The 14,829-nt window shown below is 41.4% G+C and overlaps 2 protein-coding genes across 5 annotated transcripts in view; one reads left to right on the top strand and one right to left on the bottom strand.

The window, feature by feature from the left end:
• Positions 1-2,500: 2,500 nt before the first annotated feature.
• Positions 2,501-14,829, bottom strand: part of LOC110985507 (acyl-protein thioesterase 1-like) — a 33,894-nt gene continuing 21,565 nt past the window's right edge. For all 4 annotated transcript variants that reach the window (XM_022246571.2, XM_022246572.2, XM_087148514.1 and 1 more), the window contains exons 6-8: positions 7,560-7,735; positions 5,962-6,132; positions 2,501-5,627 (exon numbers count right to left, since the gene is read on the bottom strand). In XM_022246571.2, the coding sequence (XP_022102263.1) occupies positions 5,565-5,627; positions 5,962-6,132; positions 7,560-7,735 (410 nt within the window). In that variant the 3' untranslated portion in view covers positions 2,501-5,564. The remainder of the gene's footprint in view (positions 5,628-5,961; positions 6,133-7,559; positions 7,736-14,829) is intronic.
• Positions 9,213-14,532, top strand: LOC110985506 (uncharacterized). The gene is made up of 3 exons (XM_022246565.2): positions 9,213-9,349; positions 11,430-11,633; positions 12,033-14,532. The coding sequence occupies exons 2-3, from the start codon at positions 11,433-11,435 to the stop codon at positions 13,695-13,697; spliced, it is 1,866 nt and encodes a 621-aa protein (XP_022102257.2). The 5' UTR covers positions 9,213-9,349; positions 11,430-11,432; the 3' UTR covers positions 13,698-14,532.

Below are 14,829 nucleotides of genomic sequence, written 5' to 3'. Positions count from 1 at the left end.
TCATGATGAAAATATTTAGATATTTGAATTTTCAGTGAAACGGTATAATCTACGCCAATTATTAGAGGCGATGTGTTACATACTGGCAAGTGTTGCCGATTTCGATTACTGACTCGGAGGTCCGAGTCGCAGTTATTTTTTTGCCTAAGACTTGACTTGGACAAATTACTTGTGACTTGACTTGGGAGAAAACGATTTGTCGTTTTTCAGTTGTCTGCATGCATATTTACAATAAAGGCCTAAGGGAAATCACCTTTATGTTTAATTTTCCCGATATTATTGCCAACACCATCTGAACTTCATTTTACTAAATGGAAATACCGAAGGACTTTTCACCGTTGGGAATCGCCTTAGTTGTACTCAAAGATGGAGTTCTTTATTTTCCTTAATAATGAACTACTACTATTACTAACGCAATCGGCGGCGTCATGATCATCAGAGATTTTAAAACGTAAAAAAGAAATGTAGGCTACTCTGGGTGTCAAGAAAAGAACGAATAAGCCCTCGTCACAATAACACATTCACTGGCCTACTTTTTAGATAAAGTGGTCTTTGCGAATAAAGCATTACTACTATTAGGGACTAATCCAATGGGTTTAAATTACAGCTTCCATAACACCTGTTTTGTAGTTTTCAATTGCCACAAAATCAGGTAAAATAGCTTATATTTATATGCAAATTAAAATGCCTCATATTCATATGCAGATTAAGCTGAAATGCTTTTGGCATGTATAGCACAGGAAAAATCAATAAACGTGCGCCTTGCCAGGTGGCAAGATTAACAAAGGTCGTAGACGTGAACGAATCCATAAAAAGTATTAACAGACATGACAGAAGAAAAGTCCACGTTTCGAGAATTTGAAACCTGGAACGACCACCAACACCATGACCGGGCAAGAACATATAGATTGTAGCATAGGCCTAGGTTAGGTCATAACAGAAAATAGGCTAGCTGTTTCTCATCTCCATATAAAGCCAAAGTATCTATAATTATTACTTACCAAATGTGCAGGTTGGCGCGGACGTACATGTACTTGACCGATACAGATGTGCCAAGTTGGAAGTTGATCCAAAGTTAGGCCTAACTTGTTTTCGCAGCAACTCGCGTCCAAGTTGATTTTCAACTTCTCAAGAGGACAATTAGCACTATTTTATGGTTTCTCCAGCAACATGATAACGTTACTGCATTCATTTCTACGTTTCCAGGTACATGGAGGACAGCTAAATTTGCCATCCTCCAAGGTAGAGATTCTTCAGTAGTCCAGTTACGGGAACCCAGAGTCCCACACGGACAGTAGTATTTTATGCCTAGCTCCATCTGGGTGAATGACGCCAGGTGCCCCCAACGTTGATGCATGTTTGTCCCTCACGCTGTGAACTTCATAAAAGTTGGGAATAAAGCTAGCACAGTCTTAGCAACATAATCCTCTTCAGACACGCTCATTGTCAAACTACAACAGAAAATAACTGAACATGGCTCAAAAGCAAAAAATTCACTTTTTGTGCAGGGTGAAACTTTGCATTGTCGATGCCGAAAGTTGCTCTGTTCAAAATGAGCTAAAGCGAGCAGCGCAGACGACCGATGGCCTGGGCGATTCACTCACGTCTGTAACCTTACGCACTTGCCCTTCCATCACATTTTCCGCGCAACATGAAATATTGTGGAATATAATTCCCAACTAGGCGAATGCCATATCAGCATAATTGTAAAAAATGTGGGCAACAACACCCTCTACAGCAAGCTATTCTTTTAAATTCCAGCGAAGAGGCGTCCTATTTATTTTGAAGTTTAACAGGCGTGGAAGGATATTATACAAAAATGTGAGAAGCGATATAAATCAGTCACTTTTTCATTGGACAAAAGTATCGGAACTTTGCTATGATTGGCAGATATGCACCTGTCAAAACAGCTTTCGGGACGGAAGTCTTGATTCAAGTACATCTTGAAAAGACTTGATTCAAGTCGTTAAATTGCAAAAGGGACGACGGCCTTCTAATTCGTATGACTGCACAACTACAGCGAGCGCCGTGTCCAATCTTTGGATGGAATACATGTAACTTGCATTGGTACAGAAACCTCACCACAAAACTAGAACTGTTATGGTGAACAATTTCTAAAAATGACAAGCACATGCTGACTAGCAATTTTTATTTCAGTGTCCAAAGGTGCTCAAGCACCCCCCATGATTTGGATGGATTTGTCCCCCACCCATATCTTCCAAAACTGTAGTTTCAGAATACATTACTGATTTGTTAAGAAGATTAAAAACACAAAAAAAAAGCACCGTGTTCCCCCCCTGAATGTAACTCATCTTTTCATTGTCAGCCCGACATCACCATGCAGATACACCATGCTTCATCAAAGTTTAACAATAAAATCAGCTAATTCTGAATGTTTGGCTTCGCCCCTTCCCAACCCCTTCCCCCTCCTGCTTCCTAAGTGTTTTTATTTACTGATTCTAGAACGCAATGATGTGAAATAATTAGACCCATATGCACATTATTTCATTTCTCCATATTGCTTTACACAGGTTTAATTTAAACTCACTGATCACATAATTATAGTACAAATGCTTTCTTTTTTGAGAAACATATTAATAATTCATACAATCACAATCAACCATGGTGAACATACAGGGACAAGCACTCTAGATGTGCACCAGTGGCGTAGTAGGCTTGGGGGCGGGAAGAAGAGTTTCCACAGGGGGGCAGTTTCCCCCTTGTGTCCTCCCCCGGCTAAATAGTCTCCGGGGGGGAGGGGAAAGCATCTTTTCCTATTAGCTTTCAGAGGGAATGAACCAGTGCACATACAGTCAAGTAGCCAATGTACAATTAAAAATTCCAATTCTAAAAGAAGGGTGCGTGCTTTGCTTTCATCTGGGCTAACACTAACTGTTTTTTTTAGCAATATCTGTGTTGAGGATGAATAAAATACCCCTAGTTTCTAGGATGATTTTCTAAAAAAGTAATCTCTCTAGTGTAAGTATGCCAACCTTGTCATCTTCATGTTCATGTTGGGATAAAACAGGTTCACATTATGCAGGTGGAGTGAACCTTGTGTGGACTATTAAGCCAGTTCTACAAGAGGTTTCTCCTCTATGAAAAACATGTTTAGAGGTAAAATGGGGTCAGGGTTGTTGGTAGCAAAAGGAAGAGAAACAGTTGGAGAAACCATCAACAAAAATCCTGCTCAAATTAGTGTTCAAAGTCCAAGAAAATTGAGTCATTTCACAAAGTTCCCTGATTACACGAGAAGAAAGGAAAGTCCACACTGGGTACGTGAACATAGGAGTGTACATGGAAATGGGGGCGAGAGGTCTCATATATTTGGGAAACAATCCCTTTAGGATGGAGAATGCATGAATGTCCCTATGTGGGGCCATTCTACTGCCAGGAAATCCAGTCGAATCTTCTGCATGGAACTGTCTTTAAATATTTACAGAAATGACCTGATTTCATTTATTATGCTCAAACTCAATTTTTCTATAAGCAACAAGAGGCATACCTACTTTCTTACGTAGGGCAAAGAAAACAGAAACTTACTTTTTTTTCCAAAAATGACCACGACAAAAGCATCCAACTTATCACAATTAATAATAATAATTATGTACATAGTTACAAAAAGTCAATTTACTGCTCCAATTCCCAACTCTTATAGCCTTGCTGATGTTGAGGCAAAGATTGGCCAAGGTCGACCACAGAATGAAGAAAACATTGCTACCTGTAATGTTTTGCTCACTCCCAAGGTAACAGGGCCAACGGCAAACACCTTTTCTCTTTGATAAATGTGCAGCTTTTTCAAAAGGGGGGGGGGTTGAGTGAGCATGATGGTAAAATGTAGAAATTTTGTATCTATATTGGGAGTTCTTCCCTTCACTGATGTACCGGTATACATGTATTTATAAACTCTGTATCGTAAGTGTTGTCCGAGGGCTTGTGGGAAAAATCCACAAGCCAACTCGGTTGGTTTCAAACCCAGGACCCCCTGCAGTTGCAGACGTCTTACCACACGACAACTGAGCATACTGTGGTTGGCAGGCCTTTCCGAGTCAAATGGGCAGTGGGTGCCCAATGTAAACAATAATGACATCTTAGAAAAGTTTCAATCAGAACTGAAGGAAGCAAAAATGGCATCACAAACAAACTGACCAATATACATTGTAAAAATGCACCACACATGGGTACTGCCCAATGATTTAACAGACATTTGGCAATACTAATTATGCTGTACTTCATAAATTATCCACAAAACAATCCAGGCATGCAACTTGGACTTTGACAAGAACAAAGAAATTCTAATCTTTACAAGACCTTTGCAGTGTTTTCATTTTTCAATTACATGAGCGTTCAAGTGAAAAATGAGGAAATCAGCTGATCTGAGGACAAGTTGCATGCCTGACAATCTGATTTTGTCACACGATTTTCAACCACACAGAACAGGAAGAACATTAAACAAATGATCATAAACAGCAGCTACCAGTATGAACAAGAAAATTCAAAGACTTTTTTACAATTTGTCTCCGATATTAATTTTCATTAGACTGCAGCTTTGTGTAATCCAGTCCTGAAATTAAAAATGGAACATTGTTTCCTGAATTTTCAAAAGTGTGTTAAAAAATTAGAGCATTCCCATCAAAGATGGTGTAGAGACAGACACTGAAAACGCCAAACCCAACTTCACGCATTACTTAAAGCAGGCTCCTTTCTGGAATTACATGTAGGAATAGGTTTCAGCCTGCGGGAACATTTTGACAGAACTGATGCTTGAGGGCAAGAGGTAATTTGCCTCCTCAGTTACACAGATCATTCACTGTACTTCCAGTTTCTTCCGTGGCGGTGGATTATGTTAATGGAAAGTGTGCAGTGATACATCAGCAGTTACACGTACATGCCACTATGGTGCCAACATGGCAAAGGTTCTGAGTTTAACTCTGGTTGTATGTACATGACTCTAGATTGCATACCAATTCAACACAGGTTTTAGCCTGATGCTTATGATAAGCACTAGAGGAAATCACTTATTTTCAAATCATGATGTGCTGGGCTTGTCCATTAATGAAAAATTAATGCAGCGACAAAAAAATACTCATAAGATGCTGGTGTTTTAGAAATGAAGAGTCGCTGCTGAGGCTTTTGACTCAAGTGACAACCGAGGGTCTAAGGCAGGTTTTTTAAAAGTATATGTCATGTCTACCATCCTATTTTGAAAAACCATTGTATCATTGCTTAAACGGCATGCTCGTGAGATGCTTTAACACACTATTACTGAGCAGGCAGCCATGACTGTGAATAAGCATAACGATGATTATTTTAATTGTTCAAGTTTGACATGGAATCTGTTCATGACAGCCTTCCTTCATTGAATGGATGATGATAAAAATTAAAAGTGTTTTCTAGATGCAGTTAAAAAAAACGGATTAAAATACGATGCTGAAAATTACAAGAAATGTATATCAATCAATTGTTTTTTTACCGGGGAAAAAAAAAGGACAAAACCTAGTATTGCCAAGATGGTAGTTCCAGGCCCATCTGATCCTTTGAATTGAGAAAGCTCAGAGTCGATGTCAATTCTTGGATGAGGCGCTGGGCAGCACTTTCACAAGGAAATCTGCAGAATCCTTCATTTCCTACGACATGTTTAAAGACGGAAAAAGACATATGTACAGCTCAGGTTCAGTCACGCAGATGCAACAGAGTAAGGTGATAAAATCTTTGATGCTCAACTTGCTTCAGGTTTCTCGTTCACATCACACTAAAATTTGGGTCCAGTTTTTAATGATGGCAGCACACACATATCCACCAACAAATCAAGTGCAACAAACTTCTAAACATGACCTAAATAAGAGAAATTTACACACAAAACATGCCAAATAGCATACCTTCAGATAGTAACACCATGCATTTCAAAAGCCTTGTAAGAGAATTCAAACATATCTAAATCCATAATTTATCCAAACTTACAGGAGGACAACTGCTGTGCCCCAAGCCAGGGTATTGCCGGAAGGTGTGGTTACTGCAGAACTGCTCCTTCAACAACGTGCTTGTCATGACGCCATACTGCATATTTACGACTGGATCTGAATCCCCATGGCACTGTAAGACAGGGTAGTCCCGTCTCGAGCCTACAAATGCCTGTCGAGAAAAACAAACAAAAAAGCAACACCTTCTTTTGAGTGTCAATTTTTCATGCACGGCCTTTCTGTGGGCATATAGACTGTTTTGGAGACCAGATTAAAGAGCCGTTACTGCGGTGGCGCCATACTCGTGTGCAGGTTGTTCCTGTGCATGACATGCTTCCAGGACTGTGACTTGTCAAGGAAAATGAGAGTCTCAAGTTTTAGAACAAGATCAGGCCAGTGTGGCTCGGCATTGTGCCAGGGCAGTAATGACACATCCTACCAGGCTCAGATTACGCTGTGGTACAATGTAATTAAGCACATCCAAGAAAAGACGGTATTCTCCTTCAATAACAAAGGGCCATCATTCTGCCCGATGGCCTAACCTGACATACAGTATTTAACTACAAAGGGTAGGGCACTCCTTCGTCCTCAAAATAAAAGTATAGAAATGTGTTCCACATAGACAAACTACATGTATGTACATGTATGCACCGTCATGCTAGTGAATAACACTGCCATCAAAATGAACAGTATCATCCTGACAGAAAACCACACCTGACACTGACAGTCAGGGGCACTGAGGTGTCCCAGCGGTGTCAGATAATTTGGTTGCTGTGTTACGAAAGTACAGACTGACTGGGTGTTCTTTCTTGACTCAATGTGTGTGGACATTCTAGAAGTCTGTTTCCTTTGACCTTGGGAACAAGTCTAACAATATGCATAAAACGGAGCAATCCAGAGCACATGATAGCCAGTGCATCCGCTGCATGGTGCCAGGGATGCACTTCCTGAAATTATCAAATGACCTACTGCTAAATTTTCCTGTATTCAAATTGTCACGTTTCTAGCGAAACAGTATGTTGATGCAAATTGTTGAGTGAAAACCAAGTAATGAGTTCTCAGTTTATCAAGAGATAAAAATACATAAAATGCACATTTTACTAATAAATTTCCTGAAGTATGATATACATGCAATAGAAAGAACTTGGCCAACAAGTCCTTGGATCACAATTGCTTTGTACCTTCGTGTATAAAGTAAGAATCCAAGGTTCTTTAAACAACTACAGAACTCAAAAAAATTTTTTTTTTCCAATGGCAAACTTATAGATGCGCTGAACCAAAGATCATAGCTGTTGAGCGCACATACTATAAATGTACATATGTACATTTCTATGTAACAATGCTACAATTTTGTGCACATTAAGATGAAAAATGGTCTCTGTGCCACACATGCACCAGCCAAAGTACATGTGCGCACCCATCATGTCTTCCTCATGGTAAACCCTACAGAGCTGTTGATGCATGGAAGCCATTTTTGTCAAAGAGCTTTTTGACTGAGTAATAAGCAGCTGAGGCTGGTAGTTGCCATGGCTGGGGGCCTCCATAGGTGCCAATGTTATTTCGACTCATGACAGCCGGACACAGCCTTTACTTCCTTACCCCAGGGAATTTTGTGTGTAGAGGTAGCCACGTGCTGAGTGCAAGAACACCGCCTAGTTGGCGCTCGGTGGTGAGGGCGGTGTATAAGGCGATGGCTCCCCCTTGTGAGAATCCTCCGATGACTATACGATTGCTCGGGATGCCACTCTTTTCTTCTTCATCGATTAAATTGTTTACTGGGTTGGGAAACGTGACCAAGAAACACATGTACTTCAAATTAGTGATATCAGAGAAAGTTGTCAAAACTTGACATGACCAAATTCAATTATAATCTAAAAACGTTATTTAAAGCTATAAACCAATAAAACACATGGGATGAACATGTACTTCTTAATCCCAAAAGTGCCAGGGGGGGGAACAGAATCCCTCAACATATTTTCCGATACTGTCACAGAGAACCTTTTTTACTTGCTGAGCCTGCAAATTTTTTTCCAGTAATATCTCGTGATCATTTTGACACCCATTTTCTGACAATTGGACATACTGTTCCCATATCATGCAGCGCCCATTTTTGACCGAAAATGTCTTTTTTTTTCCAATTGATGTGCTTGATGCATGTGGCCAACATGATTTTGGCCTTGCTCTTTAAATGGTCACAACAACAAGATCTTAAGTTGGAGTCAGTTGAATCTTACAGTGTATACTGCCAGTAATTTTAGCTATGATCAGGCATGGGACAGCTGTGAAGTGGTTAAAAAACTGGCTCTTAAGTTTAGGGTTAAGACTTTAATATCGTCATTCTAAATTGAAAGAGAAAACCTGGAAAGCACTGAGCTCCACAAAGCGTAACAATGGTTGTAATAAGTAACCTTTGACCCTTACTGTATAAACAAATACAAAGGCTCTGCCAAGGTTTCCTATGACAAATCTATACTACACATTGGAAAAAACTGTGATCAAACAAAATGGGTCCCAAGGTCATTCTCCATAGTCATTCCCCACATGCTTTAAAAGGAGGATAACCTGCTTTATAACATCACTGAGTTTGATGTCTGATGAACAGGGACATACATGGATACATGTGTCTGTGGGTGGACACAAGGACATCACCTATTGATTTCCAAGATGACAGATTTAAGGACGAGTTAATACCACAATTGCTGTGGATATTAAATGAGAAAAACCCATATGACAGACTTAAAATAAAATGCACAAAGTCGATCAGATCCTAGATGAAATTGAAAAAGAAGAAAAAAATAACAAACATGTTTCTGGCAAAAAAAGCAATCACACAGACCAGCAACAAACTTTCAATTAATGCCATGGGAGTCACATCCTAGAGAAAGCTGAGCCTGTGAAGAAGGCTGTGCGTTATATCAGACAAGACAACATTAATAAAGAAATCACCTGACCTCCTGACTCAGTGGCAGGAACAATAGGGACTATTTCTCACTAAAGGCATAACATTAACAGGGGTTTTCCCATAAATGTGAAACTCCATACAGTAAACTTGTTCCTAGTCCAGCAACACCCATGAAACCAGGAAATGACTGGTATAAAAAGTGACTGAATAGTAGATTTGTAGTTTCTTGCACACCACTGAGAATGCTAGTCTACCACATTTCACATTTCTCAGCTTTAGTAAGGTACACGCAGCAGCTGTTGGCACACTCCTCATTCATCTCCAAATCAGGTGCAAGTCCCTACAGACAAGTTACGCTTGGGGGAAACCCTTAGAAAGTCTAGCAATTTTTACACAGTATTGACAAGACTCCACGTTTTTGGTCTTCTGAATATTAATACCTGAGTGACTTGGATCAGTGACTTCTGTTCAGCATTAATCTAACAAGGTAAGACATTAACCCTAACAGTCCTCAATCCTGCACCTGTTGGAGGACTGAGGACTGTTAGGGTTAAGGAATACAGATTAGTTAAGGTCAAGGAGAGGCCACATTTGCACATACTGTACATGTACAAATATATGTTCTTCTTGTACATGATATCACAGGTGGACTGAACCATAATGAATGCCCTATTGCACAAGTGCATGTAGTCTACAGACATACATGCACATGACATACCGGTATGACCATTTCATTCCAACTTCTTTATATTGAGAATCAAAAGTAGCGTCAAGCAAAAGTGCAAAAACTTTCCAACATTTATAGTAATAACAGACAATGTAACACAATGATTAACAGAGGCACATGCACCTGCAATGATGTACCGGTATACATGTTCCTGGTATACATACATGTACATGTACACATGTTTCTAAGAGACGTACATGTACGTATAGCTTAAGGTTGGTTCATTCTCGCGCTCGGCATGACGTCACTGTGGACATTTAACGCGTGGCAAAGGGGAAATTTTACCCTTCGTGCTATTCAATAATGTACAGAAGTTCCCCGATGTCCGACCATGAGAATACATACATGTTGTACATGTTACATGTAGATGGACACAAAAGCAACACAAATTTGACATCAGCGTAACCTCTGCGCGAAATTCACAGGTTGAAATGTACTCCACTTTTGTGAATAGGCAGTAGTGTGAATACATGTACATGTATGCATCTGAACTAATGCCACCATTTTGTGTTCCATTTCAATTTAGTGCTAAGCACGGACAGACCTTAACAAATAAGGACCCAATTTCACAGAGCTGCTGAACAATTAGCAGAAAAGTTGTGCTCACTGCAGCAGAAAAATTTGCAAACCTTGAATGGCCCATGAAAAGTGGTTATCAGTTTTGTAGTTGAAAATTGTTCATTTTTAAATGATATCCAGAATGTAAAAATTGCTGGTTTGATTAATTAATCCGAGAAACAATTGTTTAAAGTTTTTGGCAAAATGGCCCCGCCCCCAAGAGGTATCTCATAAATAGAGAAAAGTCCCATATCCATGACCTACATTTGAGAAGGCATTGTCGTGCGCCGCTAGCACGTTTATGATTGTCTTGGATCGAGTACAGAAAAGTCAGTCCAATTTCTGGGTGTTATAGAGATTGTGCTGACCAGATACATGTATGTTGCTGCAGACTGCCGCACTGCACCTATAAGATGGGCCAAGCCTGTACACCGGTAACTTTCCAACCAAAATGAAATTTAGGCAAATTTGGAGACCAGAAGTCGGTCTGACCAGGGCCAAATGGTCAGGACCGACAGTGAGCTCCAAACTGTGCAGTACGCAATTTGAGACACAGTCTTCTTCCAAACATGTACGACTTGTTTGGGATTACCCTAAATTTAAATGATTGCTGAAGCCAGGTGCTGCGCCCACGATCTTTGGGAAATCAAAGAAAACCTGTGAACAAAGACGAAGAAGAGCTTTCATGAAACACGAACGGTAAAGGATCAGAAATGCTTCCAAATCGGCCTGGGCTATTTCACTCAATACTCTTGTGCCTGATTATAATTCTGCTTCTATTGTGGGTTTTCAAATGTAAATGTACGTCACACATAACGCCGTCATTTATCAGGATTAAAACATTCATTTCAGGGGTCAGTAAAATGAACCTCAACAAAGGGAGTTTATTTCATTTTTCACATCCCTCATCATTTAATTAGCACACTAATGAATATTTTCAAATATTAATTAACATTTTGTCCACAGAGGTCTTCATGGACCCTTTAAGTGCTATTTCATGGCGATGCTTGAACTGGTTGAATATGCACGCATAGAGACTTCCATTGTTTTGTCACTACGTTAAAAAAATACATGTACACTGTACACGTATTCCTCCAAGGTTAGCATGCCTTTTGCCCTGCTTACTGCTTGTGGTCGCCATGAAATACACCAAGCCTCTGTTAGCGTAAAAATGTGTGCTTAGCAGCGCCGTGAAATTGACTAAGATCTCTAGTCTCAATATAGATGTAAGTACACAAACGCTTCTTCAACTGAAATCTGACAGGGCCGGTGTTTCTTACAGAAAATGGACATTACGAAGGGACACTGCTGGCGCTGTGAGAAACCACTGCCACAGCATTCAGTGAAGTGCAGCGGGTGTCCGCTGGCCGAATACTGCAGCAGGGGTTGTCTGCAGAAAGACAGAGTGAGGCATGGTAGCGTGGAGTGCCAGGTCTTTGGGACAAAACGGTGCAAGCAGTGTGGAAAACAGGACAAACTGAAAGAGGTACCTGTATACCCTTCTAACGAGATTACCAAGATGTGTACATGTGCAGTTACGCTATTGCTGACTGCTGTGACAGAAAATTTTTCTGTTTGTGGTTTGGTTATCTATGGCATTTTTCTCTTCTGAAAGGGACGCACGATACTAGAAATTACCTTATGAAAACAATAAAGGGTTGAAAAACCTATCCCAAAAGCACAGCAACCAGCATTTCCTTTGTCGCTTTAAAAGTACAAAAAAATTGTAATAATCTTCAAGATCTTTAAAGTGTAACCTTACTACTTCTTGAGTGCATAAATGCATAAGTTTGCAGTTTGAAAATTGAACTGGCTTAAACAGAAAAGAAAAAAATGTGTGATTTTTTGTTGTATACCTGTACATCTCTTGATACTTCTCCACTAGTGCGCTGGTTGTAATAATGCATGGTACTGCAATGCACCGTGTCAGCTGCGGCATTGGAATGCCCACAAGGAACAGTGCAAGATGACCACAAGCTACATCAAGGGAACCTCACGCAAATTAGCAATGCTTTACCGCGTGCAGGGGGAAAGCGTTTCTGTACATGCAGAGCCCCCAGTCTATGTTGGCAACACCATTGCGAGTGATTTTCTGCGTCTCGAGGGAAATGAGTGGTCGGAATCGGCCGACTTTGGAGAGGAGGAGCTGAAGAGAACTTACAACGTGCTGTCAGTCGGGTGCGGGGACTTAAGAAGTACCGTGCTTACCGTCGCATCCTTGCCGGAGCGATACCAAGGGCAGCTCCAGGTCACCCTGGATGACCTGGACCCCTTTGTGATGGCCAGGAACGTCATGTTCCTGGTCATGATGGTGAGGCACTCCACCACAGAGGGCATTGCCTCCTCTCTGGCCACCATCTGGTACTCGGTTCTCATTTCGCGGAGCGACTACGATCTCATCAAGGTCACCCTACAGGAACTGGTCCAGGCCAGCCCTGAGGACCTGCTTGCTCTGACTCAAGGGATGGTGACCGTGAGTGTGGCTGACTTGCGATATTTGCGGGAGGTCTGGGAGGGCTGGCTGAGGCTGAACTGTGACCGTAAAGCAGGCCACTCAATCAGACTCCAGCAACAGAGGAAATGCACCTTTGACAGGGATATTCAGGCCATCATTGGGCTGCCTCAGTACCTCAACAGGCTCTCGCAAAAAGATGCCAAGTTCATGAAAGACTGGTTCGATCACGGGCTTTTCCTCCCAAAGCAAATTCGACATAAAAACAGGAGCCTTGACTTTGACAATCCAACACTTACAGGAAGGAAATTACCCAATGTCCTCATCAAAACCCCCAAGGAATACGACTTTGAGTACTGCATTAGAACTGACCAAACCCCTTTCATGGTTTGGGACTGTCTGCGAGTTGATGAGTTCACTGAGGGCAGTCAATTGTCTGTGATGGCCAGGTACCATGCTTACGTAACCAACCTTCTACAACAAGTCATTGCTTTCATCAGTCAGGGGCGACTCACAGTCGGTGTATTTCTTGCCCACTGCCTGGACTTTCCTAATCACCATCTCACCCTTAACCTGCCACTCTATGACAGAATCTTCACCTCAAATCTCTTAGACTACGTTGGACTGTGCACGCTCTTGAATGTGTTCAAGCCATTACTGAATCACGACAACAGGCACTCCTGCATTGTGACTCAGACGATGAATTGGATTGGAAGCCACACCCCTCAGGCAGACGTCCAACGGCTAGCGCCCGCAGAAGTTCACAGGTATCAAGGCATGTGCCGGGAGGACACAGGCTTTGATGCGAGACTGTGTCAGGACATCAACAACCACAGGGAGTACTACAGCAACATCCACTGGTTCCTGGCCTGCCTTCGTGCAGCAACCATGGCTGGGGGGGTGGGCACACCGGACATGGACCACGTTCCCAAGCTGAACGAAGTGACGCACTACGGTGGGCTGCGAATGCGCGACTTCCGCAAGGGACTGAATAAGCTGATGCCCTTCCAGTATCGGGTGAATGCACGGAGAGTGACCATGGTGGATGGCCACGAGAGGAATGTAGAATGGTGCTTGCCAGTGAACAACGACGAGTGAATCACCTCAGCGCAGCCATTTCATATTAAACATTGCGAGCACCGCAATTCTTTTACACGATGGAGCACGCGAAGATTCTTGTAACTCTGTCAAAAGATTCATCAAATGTATAGAGGATCTGGATGGTAACCATTTTTCCGGTACACGTATGGGCTTTTGGTCTACAGGGATACACGAGCAGACCTTTTGGACATGTAGTATCCCTCCATAACAAAAGCAGTTAAGATGGCTGCCATACAGTACCTCCATACATCTACATGGAGACATGTTGACAAGCGGTTAGGCCTTGTAGTTGCCGATCATCTTTGAGGTTCATCTTTGAGGTTCAAATCCTAGCTGGTGGTTACATGTATGTGCCTCTCTCAAGCCAGGAGTAAATGAGTCACTGCGAGGACAGTTACTTCAGGCCTGTGTTCAGTCCTTCATCCCTGTAATGGCAGCATCAGGCTAGTTCATGTATATCTCGCAAGGGAGCTGAGATACTGGCAGACTCAGGAATGTTCAGATGTTGTGAGCCCACTGAGTGTCTTTAATTGACAGAGATTGTGCACGTTATAAATAGTGTTATATTGTTATCATTATTATGACAGCATTTCTTTTTCAGTGATGTAAAACAGGACATGAAAAACTTTTTAAAAAGACACAGCACAGACGTTAGACTGACACTCGTGACTACTGAAACACATATTTTCCGGATCTTCTTCAAAATATTACAAATATTATTCCACTGTTAATATCTTCTGATTGCTTTGGTAAAGATTAACCTCCAACAAGAGTCACAAGTACAAACACTGTACATATACTCCTTGACTTATGGCCTGTAAATAACATAGTTCGTGACTACATGTATCAAGCTGCTGTCATTGACCTTGGGTACACAGGCACAGCGTGTATCTATTCTTTAAACATGTGTTTCACTATAATTATATACCTATATGTGTAATGTGCATGATCACTGGCCCCATTGATGCTTGAACACCCCTGTGGAACGATAGTTATTGTGGGGGCAAATTTACGGTGCCAGTCACGGTTGGTACCGGTCATGTGTCTGCACGAGTACATGTACTCAAATAACAGCAAATTAGGAAAATATCTCTTCTTAATGTATACTCAGTTGGAATGTGAAGTTATC

This window comes from Acanthaster planci, linkage group LG18, assembly GCF_054643075.1.
Source record: "Acanthaster planci isolate LZ-2023a linkage group LG18, COTS_SCS, whole genome shotgun sequence".
In the NCBI taxonomy this organism is placed as follows: domain Eukaryota; kingdom Metazoa; phylum Echinodermata; class Asteroidea; order Valvatida; family Acanthasteridae; genus Acanthaster; species Acanthaster planci.
Note: the sequence above shows the minus strand (reverse complement) of the source record. Positions and strands in the feature narration are given on the sequence as shown.